General features: G+C 37.3%; 3 protein-coding genes across 3 annotated transcripts; 1 reads left to right on the forward strand and 2 right to left on the reverse strand.

The window, feature by feature from the left end:
- The first annotated feature begins 3,082 nt into the window (after positions 1–3,082).
- On the forward strand, positions 3,083–8,550 carry LOC112509188 (putative multidrug resistance protein). Its single transcript, XM_025114042.1, has 7 exons — positions 3,083–3,322; positions 3,427–3,481; positions 4,164–4,342; positions 4,571–5,028; positions 5,122–5,662; positions 6,148–8,033; positions 8,157–8,550. Exons 1-7 carry the CDS (start codon positions 3,083–3,085, stop codon positions 8,548–8,550), a joined length of 3,753 nt encoding a protein of 1,250 aa, XP_024969810.1.
- Positions 8,551–8,753: 203 nt separating this feature from the next.
- LOC112508856 (autophagy-related protein 16-like) lies at positions 8,754–18,333 on the reverse strand. The gene is made up of 5 exons (XM_025113658.1): positions 18,265–18,333; positions 17,904–18,030; positions 11,396–11,577; positions 11,111–11,306; positions 8,754–10,252 (listed from the first exon to the last, which is right to left on the reverse strand). Coding segments are annotated over exons 1-5 (1,533 nt in total). The 5' UTR covers positions 18,267–18,333; the 3' UTR covers positions 8,754–9,226.
- Positions 18,334–19,464: 1,131 nt separating this feature from the next.
- On the reverse strand, positions 19,465–23,411 carry LOC112508857 (alpha/beta hydrolase domain-containing protein 17B-like). Its single transcript, XM_025113660.1, has 5 exons — positions 22,905–23,411; positions 22,384–22,420; positions 22,059–22,295; positions 21,929–21,976; positions 19,465–20,175 (listed from the first exon to the last, which is right to left on the reverse strand). The coding sequence occupies exons 1-5, from the start codon at positions 23,204–23,206 to the stop codon at positions 19,669–19,671; spliced, it is 1,131 nt and encodes a 376-aa protein (XP_024969428.1). The 5' UTR covers positions 23,207–23,411; the 3' UTR covers positions 19,465–19,668.
- Positions 23,412–23,908: the final 497 nt, after the last annotated feature.

Below are 23,908 nucleotides of genomic sequence, written 5' to 3' on the forward strand. Positions count from 1 at the left end.
TATAAAACGAAAAGTATAAAATAATAAAGTAACATAAAAATAATAAAATAATATATATTTTTCTAATGTAAGTATATAAAATAAAACAAAATTAATAAAATATAAATATATAATTAATTGAGTTGATGTTTATAAAAAAAATGATTTACACAATTTCCAGGCAATCAACATCCCCTACTAAGGGGTGTCATTAGCACTCCTCTTTTTTAGGATCTGAAATAAGTTTGTTCCTGTAATTATGTTAAACTCTACTCTAAAATAAATTAAAAAAATAAGAGAATGAATAAATCTCCAAGTTTGGAGAAAGATAAGAGGCATTATAGCACACCTGTTGGAAGTGTCCTAGAAGATTTTTTTTGAAGTATATAATATTTGTATACGACAAATAGAACAAATAAACTCACACACCCTTCTCACTTTTGGTGAGGTTTAAATATTTGATCTTCTATGAGACCAATGACTCACATTTAAAGTATATAGATTCTTTTTTTTTAAGTACCAGGAGGTATCAGGTTCAAATCCAATGAGAAATAGAAATCCCCTTGTAGCCACGGAGGTTCAAATGCGGTGACTCCAGGCTATCTGCAAAGCAGGTGGTAGCCCTAGGATTAGTCGGCTCGCATAACGGGTTGGATATCCAGATTAATCAAAAAAAATTATTCATTTATTTTTTAATTACTTTTCTTTATTAGAAATAAATTACTTTGAAAGACGACCAAATATCTAACCATCTTGACGATATCAAATACCAAATTTAAAATAGCATATCAAATCTTACATTGAATTTGATATTTAAAATAGCTTATCAAAATAGATATTATAAAGTAATTTATTTTAAAATTATCAAATATTTTTTTCTAAATTTTTGTGATATCTATTTTTGGATGTTGCATAGAAACGATAATTTCTTTTAGATTTAAACATTAATATTCGTAACGAGGGACTCTTTCTGTTTATATCCTTTTCTTGTTGACGTGTTGTTTCTTGTTTTGCCTTTTTGATTCATTCTCTTTCGGATTGGCTTTCTTGTTTTTCTCATTCCTTTTATCTAAAAAGACTGAACAGCCGAACGAATCAACGTGAAGAATATGTTGGACAAGAAAATTTCCAATCGGATTTTTAGTTTGAAGTTATAAAAGAATTCTACAAAGTATGAATTCGGTTCCGCGAAATGGCGACCCGTTTTGAGACATGGGAAGGCAACCCGATTGGGAGTCAGAGGATCCATAGTTATTATCAATAAGTTAGCAAATTTACGAATATAACCATATCAGAATGCTTTGATAAAAGCACGAAAAATCCATGCCTGAAGAAAATAATGGAAATATAGAAAAACAACTTACAGAAAATGAGCTTTAAGACGGGTTTTTAACAAGCCCGTGGTCTTTTGAGTTTACATTCGACGTTTTCCTACGTTCAATCGACTAAATTCAGTGTCATGATAGATCAATAAAAATCCTTGGATCAAACTTCGGATCGTGTGAGAACATTTCCCAGAAGTAGTATTATCAATCGTATAATTGTGGGATGATGCAAAACTATACTACTGATTTTAAGCAAAAAACGAGAGTAAAACATAGAGAATCTGTTGTGTTTCATATGTTTGAAGAGAACGAAATCCTATATAAACGTCAACCAACAATCATTTTGGCACGAAGGTAGTTACTTTGGCACTAAAAAGGTAACCAAATAACCACCAACAGATAAGAACAATTTCTAGTTACCTGGATAAACAAGTTGATCAACATCGCTTATTAGTGTGACTTCAGATCATTGCTCCAATCTCAATGCCTCAAGTGGCACGCAAGGCGGCACGACCCCATGACCCAACTACTCTCCGGTTTCGGGATCAAATTTGCTTGTGTTATAGCTTAACCTTACCCCCTTGGTCTCATATAAATCTCAATTACATAAAAAATTATCGATAACACTAGAACCATCAATAATACATAGATGAAAACCAAACGAAATCAGTGAATCTCACTCGAAAGCAGGTTGAGAATTGAGATATATACAGACATGTCTTCTACTCCAAAAAGTATAACATGTGTTTCCATGAAGAACCTCACTCATGAAAATGCCCCATCCAATTGCCAAGGATCCTAAACTCTTTAAGTCGTCCAAATCACATATTTTTCTAGAAGATCCTGAAACGCACTCGAGGGATGAAACTTCTGTCCCCATCGACACACCCTCGTAGACCTTCAAACTGTACCACTTGAGAACTGGCACAGAGCACATAAAAGAGCATATTGACATGTGTGCATATACCTAAACCACTTCAAAGTATCAACAGGATCTAGTTGCCAGCCGGCAGCCCCAAACGGACAAACCATTAACCACCAACTTTGGGCATTTAAAACCAATGTATATGAATGATTCCCACATAAAGCCATGGATCAGATAACAGTTCCACATCGTATATAACGGCAAAGGCCAAAGGTATCTTACATAATACATCACAAGTTTGCCAGCATAGTACAGCTTCTAGATAATACCTTTGTAAATCTAATCCAAGCATACGACCTTGTCTCAAGTGTTTGTTCAGTAGTGTTAGAATCCCACATCAGCTAAACCTTGAACCATTTCTTATATATATATAGAGATAGATAGATATGTTGGAACTTCCCTTCTAATCTCAAGAGCTCCTTTGTAGAGTAATCTAATGAGGTTTCACATATTCTCACATGGTATCAGAGTCGTGTTTGTCTAGCTACTATGGACAATCTGTGTCTTTTAGCCTCGTGTTGGAGTTCCACACAGGGTAGAGTTGGACCATTTCTCCCTTCTCTCCTAAAGGGTTTTATTGAAAAATAATCTAATGGGGTTCTACATATTCTTCCAAGTAGCATGTAACAAAAGCAGAAATAAAACCACCTCTTAAACGGTAAAGAATATGCTTTTTTGTAACACAACATGATTTGGCATATGGTGTATGTCACCATCTAAAGGAGAAAGGAAAACTAAAGCATCTATAAATACACAAAAGGAAATAGAAGACAACAGAAAGAAGGTGAAAACATGATTAGTTCATGAGACAAGATCCAAAAGAACAGATCAGATGGAAAAGTTTGCCCAGAGAATGGAAAAAGACAATGTATCATCAAGCAAACCTGAAAGCAGCGAGAAGAGGAGGATGCCACCAGGGTTATTAGGAACGATTGCAGAACATGCAGATTGGGTAGATATTGTTTTAATGACTTTGGGGACAGCAGGGTGCATTGCAAATGGATTAAGTATGTCGTTGATCATGTTAGTCCTCAGTCGAATGACGAATAGCTATGCATCTATGGCTTCCATAAACCCTGCTGATATAAATCAGGTTAGTTCAGCATTAAAAGATAATAATTGCAACTAATAATGTTTGTTGTCTACAAATCATCATGTTGCATGTTGTTATGTGATTAAGTTTGTTTCTTTTTGCAGTATGCACTCACCTACATGTATGTTGCTATTGTTGTGGGTTCAGGAGCATTTATAGGTACTTTCATCTTCTTTTATAGAGTAGTGTAAAAAGAGCTTATTACATTTGATTAATAGACAGAAATGATTAAGTAGAAAGATTAACCAAACCAAACAAACCTGGTATGTCCTACCCAGAGGTGGGGTCTGGGGGTGAGATGTACACATATGTGGCCTCTATCACCGAAGAGTAGAGCGGCTATTTCTGTGAAGAAGTAGAAATATGATGTTGGCTGAATAAATAAGTAGAAAGATGATGTTTCCTAAATAAATAATAGAAGAGAGTTTCAGATCTCATTGATTTTGAGCAATTCGTTATGGAGAACTCCTGAAACATGATATATCACCATTCATTATGCAAGATACATCTTCTTACCCCCGAGGCTAAAGCCACAGGGACCCATTCACATAACTTTGTATCATAGAAACATGACGGTATCTGAAACCATTTACTTTCTGATAAAGAGTATTCTCTGATTTAGCAAATGTAATAAACAGAGAGTTATAGATCAGCAAATCTTTTGAAGAGATAATCCAGGATGGAAGTAATTCTCATTTATGAAATAAGCACATCAAAATAACTTAACTTTACAATAACTGTCCTCAGAGTAACAAGTTTCCTAAATTTAAGCATCTTTATATTATAATCTTCATCTGCAAAAATAACAAAAGTTCTGTAATCATGCGTTGACATTCAACAGAAGGGTTCTGTTGGGGACATACTGCAGAAAGGCAATCATCACGGATGCGCATTAAATATTTAAAAGCAGTTCTACGGCAAGAAATTGGTTACTTCGATAATACTCTTGAAGCATCCCGTGTAGTCACAAATATCTCAACTGATATCTCAATAAACATTCAAGGAGTTCTTAGTGAAAAGGTCTTGTAACTTCTCTGCACCAGTTTCAACATACTTTTCTTTTGAAGTATATATTTATATACGACAAAACTCACACATCCACCTCACCTTCGGTGCTTGAACCCCCGGCCTCTAGGGAGGCTGGGATCTACCAGTTCCCCGGATACCATGGGCCAATGACCCTTTTGTCAGTTCCAACATACTTCTTGCATGGTATATCTAAAAAAAATTATTCTAACACTGAGACAGATTCCGGACTTCATTGCGAATCTATGGATGTTCGCAACAGCTGAATTAACTGCTATGTACCTCTGTTGGAGATTAGCTATTGTGGCCCTCCCTGCTATGTTTGTGCTGATTCTTCCAGGAGTAGTCTACGGAACTCTTTTAGCCAAAAACGAAGAGAAGCTACAGGAAGCTTATGCAGTTGCTGGAGGGATAGCAGAGCAGGCCTTTTCTTCAATTAAGACAGTTCATTCATATGCAGGAGAGGAAAGGATGGTGAATCGGTTTTCAACTGCATTAGGACCGACCCTAACCCTTGGGATTAAACAAGGTCTATTGAAGGGAATGGCTTTCGGTAGCATTGGAATCATATTTGCTATTTTTGCACTTATGAGTTGGTATGGGAGCATCTTGGTCATTGAAAAGGGAATCAAAGGTGGAGATATTCTCAGTGCTGGTGTATGCATTGTCTATGGAGGATTGTAAGTATATGACTAATATCCTTTATCTTCCTAGAGCTTATAACAAAACATAACAAAGAAACTAAATATAACTTTCACTAAATCATTCTCCAGTGGTCTTGGAGCTTCATTGATGAATATAAAGCATTTTGCTGAAGCCAAGATTTCAGCAGCTCTTGTTAGCAAAATGATAGACAGGGTTCCAAGCATAGACTCAACAGATGAGCAAGGTGAAACCATATCTGCGGTTAAAGGTGAGTTGGAGTTCAGAGATATTGACTTTGCATACCCATCAAGACCAGAAAGCTTGGTTCTAAAAAAATTCAACCTCAAGCTGAAGGCCTACCAAACTGTTGGATTGGTTGGTCACAGTGGCTCCGGTAAGTCAACAGTGATCAATCTGCTAGAAAGATTCTATGATCCCACTGAGGGGGGGATATTACTTGATGGAATTAGCATAAAGTCGCTCCAGTTAAAGTGGTTACGTAGTCAGCTAGGTTTAGTAAGCCAGGAGCCTATACTTTTTGCAACCTCGATCAAGGAGAATATTATATTCGGCAAAGAGGGTGCGACAGACGAGGAGATCGTTGAAGCAGCTAAAAAATCCAACGCACACAACTTCATCACACAACTACCTAATGGGTACAATACACTGGTAAGTACTACTTCAATCTGCTGGCATTGCTCATGTGCATTTCGTGAACATAGTACATCGCTTTATAGAATAGCAAAATGTATATTGTCCCAAAACACTTCCGTTTTGTGATGTATCAAACCTTGAGGGCCAGCTCGACTTGCAAATAGAGGCTAGGCCTTGGGACACTCCTCCCATAAGGCACCACTTCAAGTCTCCTCAGGGCCAATGAGGATTTTCCTCGCTGTTATCGTCAGGGCCCCGTGGGATTAGTCAAGGTGCGCGCAAGCTGGCCTGGACATCCACAGTTACCAAAAAGAAATGGTGGAGGTCCATGTCCCTTTCCACCCTTCCTAGAATTAAACATCAAAGAAGATGTTTTCTGCGCCCCCCCCCCCCCCCCCAAAGTAATAATGTGATATACCATGTTTACTTTCCTTTCTGTATATTTCTGCAACTACCAAAATATCGTAAAAGATGCTAATCTTCTATCCTACTTTACTAAGGTCGGAGAATTGGGAACTCAGATGTCAGGAGGGCAGAAGCAACGGATTTCCATTGCAAGGGCACTGCTTAGAGAACCGAAAATCTTGCTTCTGGATGAAGCCACTAGTTCTCTGGACTCACATTCTGAGAAGGCAGTACAGGAAGCTTTGACTCATGCCTCAGTTGGAAGAACAACAATAGTCATTGCACATTGTTTATATGCTATCCGCCATGCAGACTTAATTGTTGTTATTAAATCAGGGGAAGTAATAGAGTCTGGTTCACATGACGAACTAACTCGTAATACTTGTGGATCATACTCGATCATGGTGTCGCAACTGAAGACAATGGTCGTGGATGGTAAAACTCAACCACCATCTGAAGGAATTGGAGTGAAAATCCTAGAATCTCCAGGTAGAGATGCTACAACTATGGCAGAAGAAACAATAAACGGACAAAAACTAACTGGATCCCATCTCAAAGAAGTGAAGAACCAACAGTCAGATGAAGAATACATACGTCCATCCTGGTGGCACCTGATGCAGATGACTGCACCTGAATGGAAGTCAACTCTAATGGGCAGCATTGGTGCTCTTATTAGTGGATCGGTTCAACCATTGATTGCTCTCTTTCAAGCAGCAATGCTATCTATATTTTTTCTCAAAGATCATGATGAAATCAGGTCTCAAACAAGAACATTATGTTATGCATTCATAGCCATATCTGCCTCTGCTATCATTGCCAGTGTGATTCAGCATTACTTTTTTGGAGTGATGGGAGAAACTTTAACAAAGAAGATCAGATTAGCAATGTTTGAAAGGATCATGAGTTTTGAGATTGAGTGGTTTGATCAAGAAAACAACAGTACTGGAGCCCTCTGTTCAAGACTTTCTACGGATACACTAATGGTAAGGAATCTTGTGGCGGACCGATTGGCATTCTTCGCCCAGTCAATCTCAGCCTCTATTTTAGCAATCACTTGGGGATTGTTATTGTCTTGGAGACTAGCTCTTGTAGCTATCTCTTTGCAACTATTCATCGTTGGCAGTTTCTACTTGAAATTAGTGATGACAAGGAACATGTCCAAGAAAATACTGCATGCACAGAACAAGAGCAGTGGAATAGCAAGTGAGGCTGTTGGTAATCACAGAATTATAACTGCATATTACTCCCAAGAGCAGGTTATGAGATTATATGAAGATACACAGAAAGGCCCCAAGAAAGAGAGCCAAAAGCAACCTTTGTATGCAGGGATGGCTTTGTTCACTCGACAATTCCTAACGACCACTAATATAGCTGTGCTTTACTGGTATGGAGGGAAGCTCTTGTACCAGGGTGATATCACATACAAGCACATGTTCCAAACATTCTACATTGTGGTAACAGCAGGGATACTAATCGCTGAGGCAGGGAGCATGACTGAGGATTTGTCTGTGGGAACAAATGCCTTAAAATCGATCTTTACAATTTTAAAAAGAGATGGCAAGATGGACCCATTAAAGCATGATGCTCTTAACCCAACAAGGATAAATGGGCAGATACAACTAAGAGAGGTGGACTTTGTTTACCTGACGAGACCAACAAAGATGGTCCTTAACGGTTTGAGCTTGAAGATCGAAGCTGGAGAAGTTGCAGCTCTTGTTGGAACAAGTGGATCTGGAAAATCAACAATTATTGGAATGATTCAGAGATTCTATGACCCGACAAAGGGTTCTGTGGAAGTGGACGGAATTGACATCAAATGTTACAACCTCAAAGCATTACGGTCATTTATTGCATGGGTGGGCCAGGAGCCCACCCTATTTGCAGGTACAGTAAAAGAAAATATTGCATATGGGAAAGAGAATGCAACAGAAGCTGAGATGATTCAAGCAGCAAGCCTTGCCAATATCCATGAATTTATAAGGTTTATCTTCTATTACACTCTCTATCTTATTTTAGTTCGAGATATAGCTTGTAGCAAAAATCTTCTTCCTTTTGCCTTCTACTTAACTCAAACATCAGTAACAGTGATCAATTACGTGTGTAGTTCCATGAAAGATGGGTACGATACAGTTTGTGGAGAAAGAGGCATGCAGTTATCAGGCGGGCAGAAGCAAAGGATTGCGATTGCCCGAGCAATCCTGAAAAATCCAGCCATCTTACTGTTGGATGAGGCAACAAGTGCATTAGATGTTAGATCAGAGACTATTGTCCAAGATGCTATAGAGAAAACCATGGTTGGTAGGACATGTGTGATCATAGCTCATCGGTTATCTACGATACAAAGATCAAATAAAATAGTGGTGATGGACAATGGCAGTGTTGTAGAAGAGGGTTCTCATCATGATCTGCTAGCCAAAGGAGAAAAGGGTGCATACTTTTCACTTTTCAGTCTCCAACAGCAATCTTTTGCAAGTAACAAAGAAAACCCATGCTCATGAGTGGTTCTTATGTTCATGACCCTATGGAAGTTAATATTCTTAGCTTGATTTGCAAATAAAAGGGATTATACTCCCTCTTTTTTTGAAGAAGAGTTACATTTTTATATTATATGTAAAAATCTTTAGACTTGTCACAAGCAAAGTGACATGAATTCTGTTAAAAACTGAAGATTGAGTACAATTCATATCAATCTCAGCTTGAAAATATTAGAAAACAATCTCAACAGAATCAATGGTTATGCAAAGAAACATTATTCCGCCTTAACTTAAGGATGCTGCAAAATCAAGCAAACTAAGAAACAATTTATGTGCATCAAAATTGAATTGAATGACAATAGAAGTGAACTCTCTAGAAATCTAAAACTAAAATATGATTGAATATATAAGAAACAAATTTAATAGCCTTGTTCTTGTACTCGTTAGACAAGTACTTTCAACGGTTTCACCTGTCAGTCACCCAAAAACGATGACCTCAAACACCAACGGTTGCAAGAATATTCCAAGAAAAAACGATATTTGTCTGCATATCCTCGTTCTGGATGCACCCAATCTTGCCAATTGACTGCTTGGGTATCTCATGTGAGACCAATATTTACACAAGCCAAAAGAATCCAACAAGATATCTTTTCAAAGAATGGGCTATATGAATGCCACGTTAAGAAGACGATCCATCATGTCAATGACTCCACATACAGATGATTCCGTTCCTGCCCGAGGTGGCTAGGGGTTTTCCAAGACCACTCCAAGAACAACATAGTACTGAAGCTGTGTGTTCCTTCAGTGTGCTCACTATGTTAGCTTCAGATATCGACCACACATGAACACACCCATCGGCAGATCCAGCAGCAACATAATTATCATCTGGACTAATACACGATCTGCTCCAATTAGACGAAACTCTGTTCCCACTTGCTCCTAGCCTCCCACAAACTTCAAGACTCCTTATATCGAACAAATTGTGCAAATTATCCCTCCCGCTAGTCAGTATTCTATTGCCATTTCTAGACAGACAAATAGACGTAACAGCAAGAGAATGTGCAGCAATCTCACTCAGTAGGTTCCCCGTCTGTATATCCCATAACCTCAGGTGTCCGTCAACATGGCCTGAAAAAATGGTCTCGCCATCTGCACTGAAAGAAAGCGCATTGCAGTTACTCGGGAATATAATAGTGTTGATGCAGTAACCTTTGTTCAGATCCCATAATTTGATAGTGCGGTCGTAAGATGAACTCACAACATGGCGGCTCGACAACCTGCTCACGTCTACCGCACATACTTTATCTAAATGGCCGGTGAGGGTATGGCGGACCCGTCCGGAATTTGCATCCCATACATACAGGTTATTTGAGCTACTTGCAGCAATTACACATCTATTATCATCAGTGATGGCAAGATCAAGAACCGAGCCTAAACAACCATGGTAGGTTCGAGTTAGCAACCCGGTATTTGTGTCCCAAATTTTGACAGTCTGGTCTTGCCCACCACTGATCAATTTTCCAGAACTGTTGTCGAAAATTATGGATGCACAGCCACCTTCATGAGCTACGATCCTGTGCTTACATATTTTAGGTATAATTGATTCTACATAGTATTCAGCACCTTCTTCGCTACGACGGGCCACACCATCAATTTGCTGTCTGGCGAGTTGCTCCAGACCACTAGCCTTGATCTTACTAAGCAAATCTTCATATAGAGCAGTAGCCTGATTAAACAAGAAAATTTATGGCATCTAGGAAAGCAAGGTCACTCTTCAATTTTCTCAAAAATAATTCACACCCAAACCACACAAAGAAGATGCCAACTTATGGTGTTCGTATTTCTTTATTCGTATTTCTAGAGATGATGATGCATGCATTCCTTCATGCACTACAACAGAATCCGCTTTATAGGACACCAAATATGTCTAAATATCCTAATAGATTGCTTTATAAGACTTGATTTTACAGGACCAAACAACTGCGCATCCTATATAAAGGTGCTACAAAGAATGTTAAGACGTATATGAGCATTCTAACAAGTTTTCAAGGATTCTTTTGAAATAAAGTATCCTATGAGCTTTTTTATAGCACCCTTTGGAGAAGCGTCCTATGAAAACATCTTTTCATAAGACATTTTTACAAATAGTGTCATAAAAAAATTAATAGGACGTTTTATTTCGGAAGTGTCCTAAAAGACTTGTTAGGACGCCCAAAAGTGTCCGATCAACGTATTGTAACACTTTTACATAGGACTCACAATTTGTTAGATCCTATAAACCAGTCTATTAAAACATTTAGACATATTTGGCGTCCTATATTGTCGATTTTGTTGTAGTGACGGATATCCATGTATCAGCAAAGTTTCTGAAGTTAAACCCATGAACTTCAAAGTTATGATTGATAAAATATTTTGTCATACAGGCACGTAGAGGAGCCATCAACATTCCAAAATAATAATGACAGAAAAATTACAAGAATCAAGCGAACACGGATAAAAAATTACTGGTTGTATTAGGAATTACTTGCAAAAAGATCACAATGGCAGACATAAGAATAAAATTGCTGGTGGCATGAGCTTATACCTCATTAAGGCGTTTAGAATCCTCCATTTTCTGCAAATTCCACCGATCGACTAATGTCTTGTTTTCAGCCTCGGCATTGTTGGCTCTAGCTCTCATTTCTTCATATTGAGCTCTGAGCTCCTGATTCTCACCGATAAGCAACTCTAGGGCTTTAGTCTTTTCTTCCAAAACCGCAGTCAAACGAGAACACTCATCCCTGCAGCACAAGCGTAATTCCAGTCACCAAGAGAATGCCTTATGATTTCCCTCCACTCCTAAACAATGCGGTTGGGCAAAGAGGACAACCTTACTTGAGAAAGCTTATTTTCAAGACTAGGAATCAAGGCTTCTTTCTCCTGAACTAAAGCTTTTGAAGCTCTGGACTCCGCAACTTCTACAACAAGCTGCTCAGATAGTCGAGCTTGAGCTTTATAACATTGCTGAAGCTCTGATTCAAGAGTTTCTGCTTTATCCTTCCACACCATACCCTTCATGTCATGTGGCATATACAAACGCAATCAGTTGTATAAAGGAAGTGCTCAAATTAGATGATGGTAACAATAAAAATCATATCCACATATTCAACTCCATGGACAACCATCAATATGCAGTGATATGAGATATATGGTTAATTCAGGTTGTAGAAACATGGAAGCCTCTCAGGTGCATGTTCATAGCTCCATGAACCTCAGAGGTTAAAAAAAAGTATGTGACTGGCGTCAAGCCAATAATCAAAGAGGTGCAAAAACAAACATACAAAAAAGCAAGAGCAACTAGAGGTGCACAACCAACGGGGAATGGGAGATTTTTCCCCATCCACCATGACATTTTATGTATAAAATCATAAAAAGTTTAATTGTTACACTTGCACAAAAGTAACATCAAACAAAGGTTAGTTAGATTTGGTCGTCTGGTGCATTGCTACAAATTAAAACAAAAAAGCATCCTACAGAAGAATGAAAAGTAATCAATAACATGAACATACATCCAATGTTCTCAATATATTATACCCATCTAATAAAATTATATACATCACCAAAAGTTTATAAACGAACAATTAAAGAAGTACTATAATCCCCTTTACAAGTTTTCTACCCTTGAAGATTGATTAGCCTAACAAAAACAATGTAATGATGGTATATAATAAAAAAATAGTAAATTATCGGATCACAATCATAAAAAATAGTTGCATAATTACCTTCAACCTCTATACTAACTATTAAAAATGGTTGCATAGATTATATGATGTAAACAGCATACCTTCAAAATAAACAAAAATGATGTTACTAAATAAATTATAGAACATATATAAATAATAATAAAATAATCAAATATTTGAGATTTATGAATATAGATAACTACCCTTATTAATAATTTCACACAACCAACTTTATGAACACATTTAAACCTCTATTGTACTCGGATGAAGTCAGCTTCCATGTGAACTAATCAATCTTCCATTAGCACTAAATGCAGACTCTAAAGCAACAACAGAGACGAGATAGGAATGGTCAATATATCTTTAGTTTCAAAATAGGATACTTGGTCGCTCTTCACTTTCACTGCATCACAACATCTCAAATCTTGAGATTTGGATTCAATTCATTCATCTAAATAACAATCAGATTCAATTTGCACAACAAATTGAGGAACTTGACTCTTAGCCAAAAGATATCTTTCTCAAGCAAAAAAATTTCCATCGCATGTTATTGCGTTTGTAGAACTCAACACCAGAGAATATCTAACATCACTTTGTGCATTCTTTTCTTGGTATCATTCACCAACTCGACACAAAGGTTCTTAATTTCCTTATAATCATGAGGATATACAAATGGAAAATAAAATTCAATCATTGTGGGTAACAACAACAACAACAGTAACACCCATTAGTTACACCCCAATACTAATCGAATTTATCAATCATTTATGATGTCATATTACCAACGATGATGTTAGATGATCTCACAAATTTTGGAAGTACAAATCAGGCGTTTGATACCTTCTTCAGAAAATAATGAAGTAACACTATAAAACAACTCCAATCTCCCACAAATTCCCAAAGCATTTTCCCAATCTAGTGGACTAGGCAAGTTCTTATGTTGAGACTTACATTACTTTAAACATGCAAACACATCTTTATACATCAAAATTATTTTAAGCATCAAATAAGTTGCATTCCATCTAGTTGGGTGATCCAAACCTATTTTCTTGGAGTATGTTTCTTTTATTGCATAAATGTGCTCCTCAAATTTCTTAGGCTTTTTAAGGGTTGTTGTCTAATAAGACACTTTCAGGTACACTTTCTATTGCAAACTTAGTGACATCTGACCCAATATTTGCAACAAGATTTTGAAAATGTACACAACATCACATGTGAATATTAGTGTCATCATGCATCAACTTCGTTAACTACAAAATATCATCTTTAATCTTACCGATTAACGAATCATTCGTTGACAATTATCATCGGTGATGGAAATTGGAATTTGGATACAGAATTATCCACATCATTGTTGATAACTGTATGCTGAATGATTCATTAAGTCAGATCAAGATAAATTGCAGTTAAGTAAGTTGGTGCATGATGGCACCCATATTCACATGCGTTGGTGCACCTATTCAAAATCTTGGTGTGAAAATTGGTTAGATGTCATTAAGATTGCAATAGAAAATGTATGTGAAATGGTGGCTTATTGGATCGCAACCCCTAAAAAGATTGCAATAGAAAATGTACGTGAAATGGTGACTTATTGGATAGCAACCCCTAAAAAAACCGAGAAATTTGAGAAGGCATGTAGCCATTTAAAAATAAGGTTTGATTGTCCAACTAGATGGAATACAACTTATTTGATGCTTAAAATGAATTTGATATATATAAAGATGTGTTTGCATGTTTGACACCATGTGTCTCTCAATATAAGGCCTTGCCTAGCCCACTAGGTTAGGAAGAAGCTCAAGAGGATTTTTGGGAGACAGAAGTTGTTTAATGATGTTTATTTCAATATTTTCTAGGCAAGTTATTCTACGGCTAATTTGTACTTGCCAAAATTTGTAAGATTAAACTTACATTATCGTGTTGCCTTTTATCTCATAATATCATTATTAGTAATATGACGTCAGAAATGATCAATAAATTTGACAGTATTGGGGTGTAATGAATGAATTAACGATTGTTGTTGCTATTTTTTACACAAGATGAAAATGATTGAATTTTTATTTTCTACTTGTATATCCCTAATGATTGTAAGGATTAAATTTACAACATTAAAAACATTTGTGTTGTTTTGATGAAGAAATACAGTAAAAAAATGCACAAAGAGAATATAGGTTGAAGATTGTGGTCAGGTTCTACAAATGTTGATGCAATGGCATGTGATGGATATTTGTCTGATTGAAAAGATACATTTTGGCTAAGAAGAGAGTTCCTTGATCCGTTTTGATAACTGAATTTGATCGTTATTTAGAAAAAAGATAGAACCCCAATCTCAAGACTTTGATATTTTGTTGTGGTGGAAGTGAAAAGCGACAACGTGCTATTTTGCAAGTCATTGCTAAAAATATATTGGTTATTCATGTCTATTGTTGCTTTTGAATTTGCATCTAGTGCTAGTGAAAAATTGATTAGTCCACATTGCATCTAACTTCATCCAAATACGATAGAAGCTTCAATGTGTTCATAAAGTTGGTTGTGGAAAGTTATTAACAAGGGTAATTATCTATATTCATAAATCTTAATTATTTGATTAAGTTGTTTTACTATTTACGTATGTTCTATAATTCATTTAATATATGTGTTTATTTTAGATGAAGATACGTCATTTATATCAAATAACTATGCAACCAGTTATATTGATTATGATGCAAATGTTAAAGGTAATTATGCAACCATTTTTTATGATTATGATCAGATAATTTGTTATTTTTACCATGTTTTTGTTATATTGCTACATAATCGATATTCGAGGATGGAAAACTCGTAAATGGGATTACTGGTTTGATTTTTAATGCAAATTTTTTTAGTGATGTAACAACTTCGATGTATAAATTTCCAAAAGATGGTTGTAATATATTGAAGACTTTGGATGTATACTCATGTTATTGGTTAAACTTCATTGGATTTGTAGGATGCTTTTGGTTTCAACTTGTAGCGATATAAAATATAACATGTTGCTGTGTTGATGTTATACTTGTGCAAAAGCAACAAATAAAAGTTGGTTGATTAAAGTTTCTGATTATACAATAAAACAAGTATCTGTGTAGATGGGGAAAAATCCTCGATTCCCTGTTGGTCATCCATGTTCCTAGTTGGGGATGGGGAGGGGAAGGGGGATGCTATCATATTCCCTGATGAGGATAGAGATGCATCGACTTTCTGTGGACTTATTTGTTCTCAAATACAGATGCAATGATTTTCTGAGTTGAGCAAATCTCTATAATTTACAATTAGAATTGGGTCTGCTATAGAAATTAACAAAAACATTTTGCTCATCTAACCATTTGTTAATTATGTAAATTGACTTTTACAGTAAAGAAGTACCCGGAGTCCGGAGAATAAGGTTACAGTGAATGATTAAGAGGATAAGAATAGCTGAATCTAGAAAGTGAATGAATCAGAAGAACCCTAACCTAGCATTAGCTTATACTCCTTCCGTCTCAGCATCCGCTTCATTATTTTTTAGAGTAAATATATAAATCATTATTGTGGTTTACTGAAACTCTAAGAGTTCCCACTCCATTCGCAATTACACCATAGCCCCTATTGTTTCCATTTGCTTACGCCCACTTGGCCTAACATGAGTTAATTCCATCAATTAAGTTCTCCTCGCATGAGGCATTTGGGTCAATTTGAACTTTTGTAATAAATAAGTTAAACTATACGCATGTGTAAAGCATTTTTTAAAAAATAAAAACAAAAGAAAACCCAACCCCCTCCCTCACGGCCATCCATTAACAGCATGAACCTCCTTCCACAGTCATCCCTGCACCTCCTCATTAACACTGTCCCTCCCCTCACCGTCCCTACACCTCCTCCTTCCACCAACGTCCCTTCCTCCACATAGGAACTGTTTCATAAGTCAGAAGATCACAAAGGAGCTGCCTTCCTTTGTACTTCCATGTGGAAAGGGTTGATGGAGGTGGAGGAGGTTGACGGAGATGGAAGGGGGAGATTATTTTGAGTTGGAAGGTGCAGAAGAAAGGTGGTGTAGGGGGAAGGAGGGGGGTGGGTTTTCTTTTGTTTTCTTTAAATGCTTTACACACTTGTACGATAAATTTTACTTCATATAAAAAATAAAAAATGACCGAAATGCCCTCTCTCGTGAGTAGCGCGTGAGAGGCACTTAACGGATGGCCTTAACACCTGTTTGGGCCAGGGACAGTGGGTATAAGCAAATGGAAATGATAAGGGCTCAGGTAATTTCAAAACTTGAGTGGCAATCCCTAGAGTTTAAGTAAACCATAGGGATGATTTATGTAACTTACTCAAACATTAAGACAACTATGAAGTTCCTAAAGTATCCCCAATTTTCTAAGAACTGTAAATGTAGTCGTTCTGTCAATTGCATTAAACAAGGGTAAAATGGTTCAGAAACTTGTCAATTCCTTCTAAATAGTAAAGTAATGTTTGTGGAAAGGAAGGAGAAGTAAGATACTGCAACAAAAAATATGAAACCATGAATGACTAATACAAACTACAAAGCTGTTCATACTTTCTAGAATTAGCATAGAGACATTCATAAAGGTGACAACTAAATGGCGGTGACATAGGAACAGAGATGTGCAGGCTCCTGCTTCACACTACTAATTAAAGATCAGCTCCTAAAGTGATTTTCGAGTGGAGGTGAGCAAAATTGGCAAACCAGTAAGAGAAATTGTATTCTCTAAAGCATCAAGAACAAGACACTAGCCAAGAACTTACAACTATTAATGAACTTTACACAATCCAGTGAAGACATCCTTGTTAACTTGCAGTCATCAGCTTTTACCCTTATAGGAAGCTTACTCGATACAATTGAAAGCAAAACACATGCAGCTACATCCTATATCACTTTAACCCACCGCTAAGAGCAACTCCAACCCTAGCACCAAAAAGAAGTGCAAATTGGTGGGGCCATGGATACCAAAAATCGCCTCATCTTCAAGCACACAGGCATTTATGCCGTTTGAACAGGAGGCAGTCATATTTTTACCATTCTCTCCATCACCGGCAAAATTAAGCTCTCTTTGCCAGTCAGTTGAAGTTTTAAAGACTGGCAAAAACTTTATTTTAGCATACGATTGGAGTTGCTCTAAGTTAATACTCCCTCCGTCCCAAAATAAATATCCACAATGAAATACATTTTTAGAAATGTATAATTATTACACTTTTTAATTAACAAAATGACAGTTTTACCATTAATTATAGAGAAATCTTCTCCATCACATAATTATGGATAGAATGGGAAAGTAGACATTTTGAAAGGGGACACTTATTTTGGGACAAACTAAAATAGTAGTGTAGACATTTATTTTGGGACGGAGGAGTATAGTTATTGTTTCCTCCCTTCCAAAAAACTCACAAAGATATAATGTCCATAAATGTGATCGCAAATTATGTAGGTATATTTAGGTACATAACCTTAAATGAGATTTTAATTAAATCTATGACCTTTTGGCCTATTAAAAGACACAAGAGAGCAAGCTACAAGAGTGTGTGCAATCAAGAAACGGGTAGTCGGAGCTCCCTACAAACGAAAATGTCACATATCAAGTTCCAAGTAGAAAAAATTTATGATGCTTCATTGTATGTTGATATTGGGAGTATAAGAAAGGGAACCTGAGAAGCAATAGGTTTAGAAATTGCTGTAAAAGCGGGAGCATGAGCTCCCTCCTCCTCCAAATGCCGCTTCCTAAGGGCTCTCATGGCATGCTTTATTGCTTTTATGGCAATCTCATCCCCAGCCCTACAAAAATCAAATCAATGTTCATTGTTCCAGAACAATATGTAAGCATATTACGGAATTCACATGAAAAATTTGCTAACTCTCATCTCTATGATCGAAATATAAGGCCACATGATGATCTTCTTATTTCTATTTATTTATCTGATTTGTGCTTTTCATCACACCGCCATGCTAATGAAATCATAGGGTATTAAAATTAAATGTTTAAACCCTAAAAGTTGTGCGATAATTTACATCAGATGATCACTGATTACTAGAGATCCGTCTTTCTGATGATCACTGATTGCCCACACATCCGTCTTCTTTTTCAATCAAAGCCGGTGATCACTGTCAATTTCAGAAACTCTGAAGACGATGAACAGTGTAACCTGCAGATATCCATGAGCACCAGATCGTTCAAATTTCTAACCTGTCGTAACAAATTAAAGATTCATTCCAATCAGCACATTCCTCGTGAAATTGAAAAATACACCCCCGAATTAACTTTCTGGGAAGAAAAAGTTTATTACGAAAGGGAATTGGAAAAATGTAGAGTGGAAATCGATCAAATCATGAAATGGTTTACCCCAAATATTTCCTATCCAAAACGTCAAAATGAAACGAACCAGCTTTTCTTCTTGGAAATACTATCGAAACCTTTTATCGATGAGCTTCCAAAAAGAACATACCATGTTCATAGAATGAAAACAAGACACGGGACAAGAAGTTAAACAAGATGCCTACTTTGCAAAAGGGCAGTCCACAAACAAGTGCCACAGGTTTTTCCACCAAGAATACGATCGCAAGGCACCGTTACTTCCCGTGCTTGGAGGTTGGCAATACGTTACGGACCGCTCTCCATGCGAAATTCCCAACTTTACGAGGGATATTTGCATGCCAATTTTTTGACCATTTTCCTTTTACCAAGTACTGAGAAACTGGTTCTAACACCGTTTACTCTTCGTTTGGGCTTCCATGCCAGATAATTCGATCAGTAACAAATCCCCTTCACATCCCGTGGTTGTTGCAGCTTGACTTCGTTCCAATCAAGGGTGTTCGGTAGGAAAAGATTTCGCCCTCGCAGGTCGTGCAACTCCTCCTTGATTGGTGTTTCAATCCTCACATTACGTTCATTGCGCAACCAAGGATCTTTCCATACACGAATAGCGTTCCCCGAGCCTCGAGAATTCCAAATACTCCTCCAAACGAATCTTGGTGAGTGCCCCAAATGAGCCTCGAGAAAGTCCCCCGTGGATACTATTTAGCTTTGGAAATCTTGACATGAGACGCCATCCCTGTTTTCCCAACATCGTCAAGTTAAAAGCACTGAAGTTTCGAAATCCAAGACCACCGTTAACGGATGGTGTTACATGCACCCATTCTGAGTCAAATCAAAATATTAATAATGAAAAAGAAAAAAAGTATATTAATCTTGATGTATGTTAAAGAAGAATAAATACCTACAAACTAAGAGATCATTTGGTTATGGGTTTGAGTTTGTAAAGATCCCACAAAGTTGATTACATTTCAGATTTTGATCAAGATCCGACTTGAAATAGTACAACAATTTGGACTTTTCAACAAACAAAAATACACAAATTAGACCCCCACCACCACCACCCTCTACACTTTCTGTAAATTTTACAATCTTTGTAATAACTAGTTACGACTTCTATCGATACAATCCACACTCCTACGAGGCCGTTCAGCCATTGTATCGGTGCTTATTCGGGGTTTTTCATGGTACTCCACGCTCCTCCGAGACCTCTCCATATGCTCATAAGGTATTCTTAGCTTTCCTATTTTGTCATCTTTCTGATCAAACTTGAAAGCATGCAGTTCATTAAGGTCGTTCAAGTTTTCTTTCCTGCTTGTGCTTTTCCTCGGAGCTTCGAAACAATCTGTGCTCTTCCTCCTACTAGAATGATGGTGGTGGTTGCCGGTGGTGGAGGATTGGTCCACGCTTTTCCTTGAATTGCTGCCCCTCCGTAATGAAGGTGGCTTTTCGATGGTGGAAATGAATTTCTTCAGGTGTTTAATGTATTCTGGATACAGCTCCAGGTTACAGTGTTTTCCCCCTTTGATCCATAATGGTTCGTATTTCTCTTGGCATAGTTCCCAGAGTTGTTTCCCATGAGAACAATCGACCACCTCATCGGAAGTTCCCTGCAAGTTTTCATCAAATCAAGGTTGCAGGCTCGTCCCATAGAAAGCAATTTATAATCATACAAGTTGATACGGAAAATACTTGATATGGAAAAAAATTCTGTCGAAAGAAAGTTCAGTTATAATCATACAAGTTGCAAAATTTTCTTGACATTCGTTTTTACTGTTTATTCCCCATTCGCTATTCTCGATTTCGTGGGTCTCATCTCTATTCTCCTTGTGTTTGCTCTAAGGGTGTTTTGACTTTTATGGGTGAATAATGTGTTATTTAATACTGTCAGATGTCAGTTAAGAAGATTTTTAGGAGAATATGGCAGTGCTCTTTTTTCCTCAAGGCTTTACATTACCAAAACAACTTTTGAAGTCCAAAATCAAATTTTGATCTTTCAAGTTTAACAAAATGTGTTGGTCCCATTTAATTCACTTGAAAAATGGAAAAATGAAATGAAAAGATGTTTGTAGAATGTACTGGTAGCTCAGTAGCTGAGTCGGCAATGGAGGTGCAAGAGAAGTTGGAGCAGTGGAGGGTTGCATTGGAAACACAAGGCTTACGCATTAACCGCTCTAAGACTGAGTATTCATGGTGCAATTGTTGTGGGGAGTGTATTGACGAGGGGGTGAAAGTCAACATTGGGGAACAAAGGGTACCCCAAAAGATAGTTTCAAGTATCTCGGCTAAATGATTCAAAAGTGGGGTTAGATCGAGGATGACATAACACATTGCATAAAGACGGGGTGGCTAAAGTAGAGAGTTGTCATGGGGGTGTTATGTAACAAGGTCCAGTTAAAACCAAAGGGAAAATTTTACACGGTAGCCATCATACATGTTGTATGGGTTGGATTGTTAGACGATAAGGAAGGCCAGTGAGAGGAAGATGTAAGTTGCAGAAATGACGATGCTTAGATGGACTTATGGTAAAACCATGTTTAACAGGATGAACAAGGTCTTCCAAATAGTGTTGGGAGTTGCGCCTATCACGAATAAGCTGAGGCAGGGAAGATTGCAATCATTTGTTGTTCATAAGAGACAAATGGTGGCTCTAGTGAAGAGGATCTCATAGTGTGACGGTCAAGGGGCAAGGAGGAGGAGTAAGCCGAGGAGGACGTGGGATGAGCAACTGAGGTTGGACATAGCAACCTTGGGCATTTTCGAGGACATGACCTCTAATAGGAGTTCGTAGAGATGCAAGACCAGGGGTAGGATGTGTAGCTAACATATAAGGGAGGAAAGGAGCTGGAGAGGTAAAAGGTAGGGGATAGGGTTAGTGAGTCAGTGGTAAAGTTACCAAATCCCTGAGTTATAGTAGGATTGTATTGTATCCATACCTTGGTTATGTTTTTTGTAAATGTTTCTATTTGTATGTTATTGTGTATGCATAACTAGCTTTTCAATATTTATCTTATCTATCTTTCGCTCTTTCACACACCTTTCACAAGTCGGGGCTCTTCATGGAAGCAGTCACTCTACTCTTCAAGGTAAAGAGTAAAGAGCATGTCCGCATACATCATACCGCCCCAACCCCACCTTAGGATGGGATATAATGGGCTCGTTTGGTTTGGTTTGGCTTGGTTTTTCTTTATGGCAACATTTAAGCTATCCTAGGGATTTCCATTGGCAAATTAACTGAATCATCCTCGTTAAGATGATTGGTATCAGAGGAAAAGCAATTTATCACTGATAATAAGAAAGATGGGAACAATGTTTATGCGCTGCACATAATAAAGTGAAAAAGATTACAAGAATGTTGCTTACATGGATGACGAGAACAGGGCACTTCACAAATTGAATTTTGTCAATGTTCTGCACAATAGGAATCAAGAATCTCGAGTTCAGAAAAAATGATTTATACATGATCTATCAGCAAAATGAAATGCGTTCACACCTTATAGATGTCAAACCAGTATGTGTGCTTAACAGGGTACATGACTCTCAAGCCCGATAATATAGGACTATGCAAAACAACAGCTCTTAATCGAGGTAAACGAGCAGCAAGATTCACAGTGGGGCCACTCCCGACAGATTGGCCATAAAGAATTATATCTTCTTGCTTTGTATTGTAGCTCTCTTCCAAACACTTGTATGCAGCTTCAATATCGGCATAAGTGTTGTGCTCACTTGGCTGGAAAAATCCAAAACAGAGCATACATATAACATTTCTTGATTAAAAACAATTCGACATCTTTATAGAAGTTCAATGATTTAAGCACCTTTCCAGATGACTGCCCATATCCAGAGTAGTCATACCTGCATACAGAAACGAAAATATAACTTTTGTATGTACAAAGAACTCAAATGGATGAAAAATGAAAGTAGATTGTAGCATACAGCATTCAATCGGTGCCAGATCACAGAAAATTGGATTAATACTGGTAATTGGAACTAAAGACATCTAAGTGAACACAAAGTAAACATGCTTAACCCCAAATTTATCATCTATTTCCCCCCTTAATTACTTCTGCACTGCAAATAAAAGATGAAATCTTTTTATGCACGAATTAAGCCCCAAATAACAACACAATAACAAACACTTCAAGTAAAGTGAAAGAAGATAGCATTCAACCCACAAAATCTTCAAGAATCCAGCTAATTCATCAATATACAATCCATGGATGTCTACGATATCATCAATTGTATATATGTTTAGCCACCTCCATGGATGATTCTATCATATACGTAAACTAAATGAAAGTTCATAAATAGTAAAAATTAGGGCACGATTATTACTAACCCCATGAGATTAACTTTCAGATGGATGCTCAAATCAATGAAGAGTTCATACATCTGACCAATATCAGCAGCATTCCCATGCGAATAAAGTATTGTGCGAGTAGCCATCGGATACCTAACGTACACCGCAACGATCTTATTCCCTCGACGAGTGGGTAACTTGAGAACATCGACATTTTCACGGTGAGGAAACCTGTCCAAGAGCAACAACCCACTTGATTTCTCGGTAACTAGCTTGTAAAACGGTGGATTTGGTGGGAAAAACGCCAACTTGGCCGCCATTGATGACGTCACACCTCCCATCTCCGGCCCCTTGACACAAAATTTGATTTGTGGGTGAGATAAACTTAGGAGGATCTGCGTGGGTGATCGACGTAGGATTGAAGAAACAGGGTGTCGTTTGAGCAGCAAGAATTAATTGGGGGAAGACGAAGAAGGGAGTGGAGTGATGGTTACCGGTGAAGAGACGACGGCCACAATATACTGTTTTTATTTATTTTCCGGATCCAGAAGCGTACATAAAACAAAGGAACCATCCTAAATCAAAACAAAACCAAAATCCTTTACTTTTTTTATTTATTTTTTAAATTATTATTTAAAAGTTGCAATTATTTTTCTTTCCATTCAAATTTATTGAATATCATAAGAACTAAGAATCTTATACGGTAAGAGCGAATCAAGAACCATGAGTCTTACTCAATGAGTGAGAACGAATCAAGAACCATGAGTCTTACTCAATGAGTGAGGGTCACGACTATTATCATGGTAAACGCTTACCGGGTGAATTGTTGCATACAATGTCGTTTTGATGAACTAAAATCTTACCTGGTAAGTAAATAATAGTGTAAAATTTTAACGATAAACACTTATCGGGTAAGTATTTGGTAAAACGGTCCCTTAAATCTCTTGTTTTTATGTAGATTTCCAAAATTACCCTTCAAGAAAAAGAATAACTTATGTAAATTCCCAAAATTACCCTTTTGGAAAGATGCAAAAAACTTTCTT

Source organism: Cynara cardunculus (genome assembly GCF_001531365.2).
Source record: "Cynara cardunculus var. scolymus isolate 2C chromosome LG 3, CcrdV1, whole genome shotgun sequence".
In the NCBI taxonomy this organism is placed as follows: Eukaryota; Viridiplantae; Streptophyta; class Magnoliopsida; order Asterales; family Asteraceae; genus Cynara; species Cynara cardunculus.

Coding starts and splice junctions, on each gene's coding strand:
- LOC112509188 (XM_025114042.1), top strand. CDS start 3,083: ATGGAAAAAGACAATGTATCATCAAGCAAACCTGAAAGCAGCGAGAAG. Junction 5,029..5,121: donor TGCATTGTCTATGGAGGATT/GTAAGTATATGA, acceptor ATCATTCTCCAG/TGGTCTTGGAGCTTCATTGA. Junction 8,034..8,156: donor AATATCCATGAATTTATAAG/GTTTATCTTCTA, acceptor TTACGTGTGTAG/TTCCATGAAAGATGGGTACG.
- LOC112508856 (XM_025113658.1), bottom strand. Junction 11,578..17,903: donor CTAAACCTATTGCTTCTCAG/GTTCCCTTTCTT, acceptor CATGACATGAAG/GGTATGGTGTGGAAGGATAA. Junction 11,307..11,395: donor AATAAGCTTTCTCAAGTAAG/GTTGTCCTCTTT, acceptor CTTGTGCTGCAG/GGATGAGTGTTCTCGTTTGA.
- LOC112508857 (XM_025113660.1), bottom strand. CDS start 23,206: ATGGGAGGTGTGACGTCATCAATGGCGGCCAAGTTGGCGTTTTTCCCA. Junction 22,421..22,904: donor CTGAAAGTTAATCTCATGGG/GTTAGTAATAAT, acceptor TTCTGTATGCAG/GTATGACTACTCTGGATATG. Junction 22,296..22,383: donor ATGGGCAGTCATCTGGAAAG/GTGCTTAAATCA, acceptor GGATTTTTCCAG/CCAAGTGAGCACAACACTTA.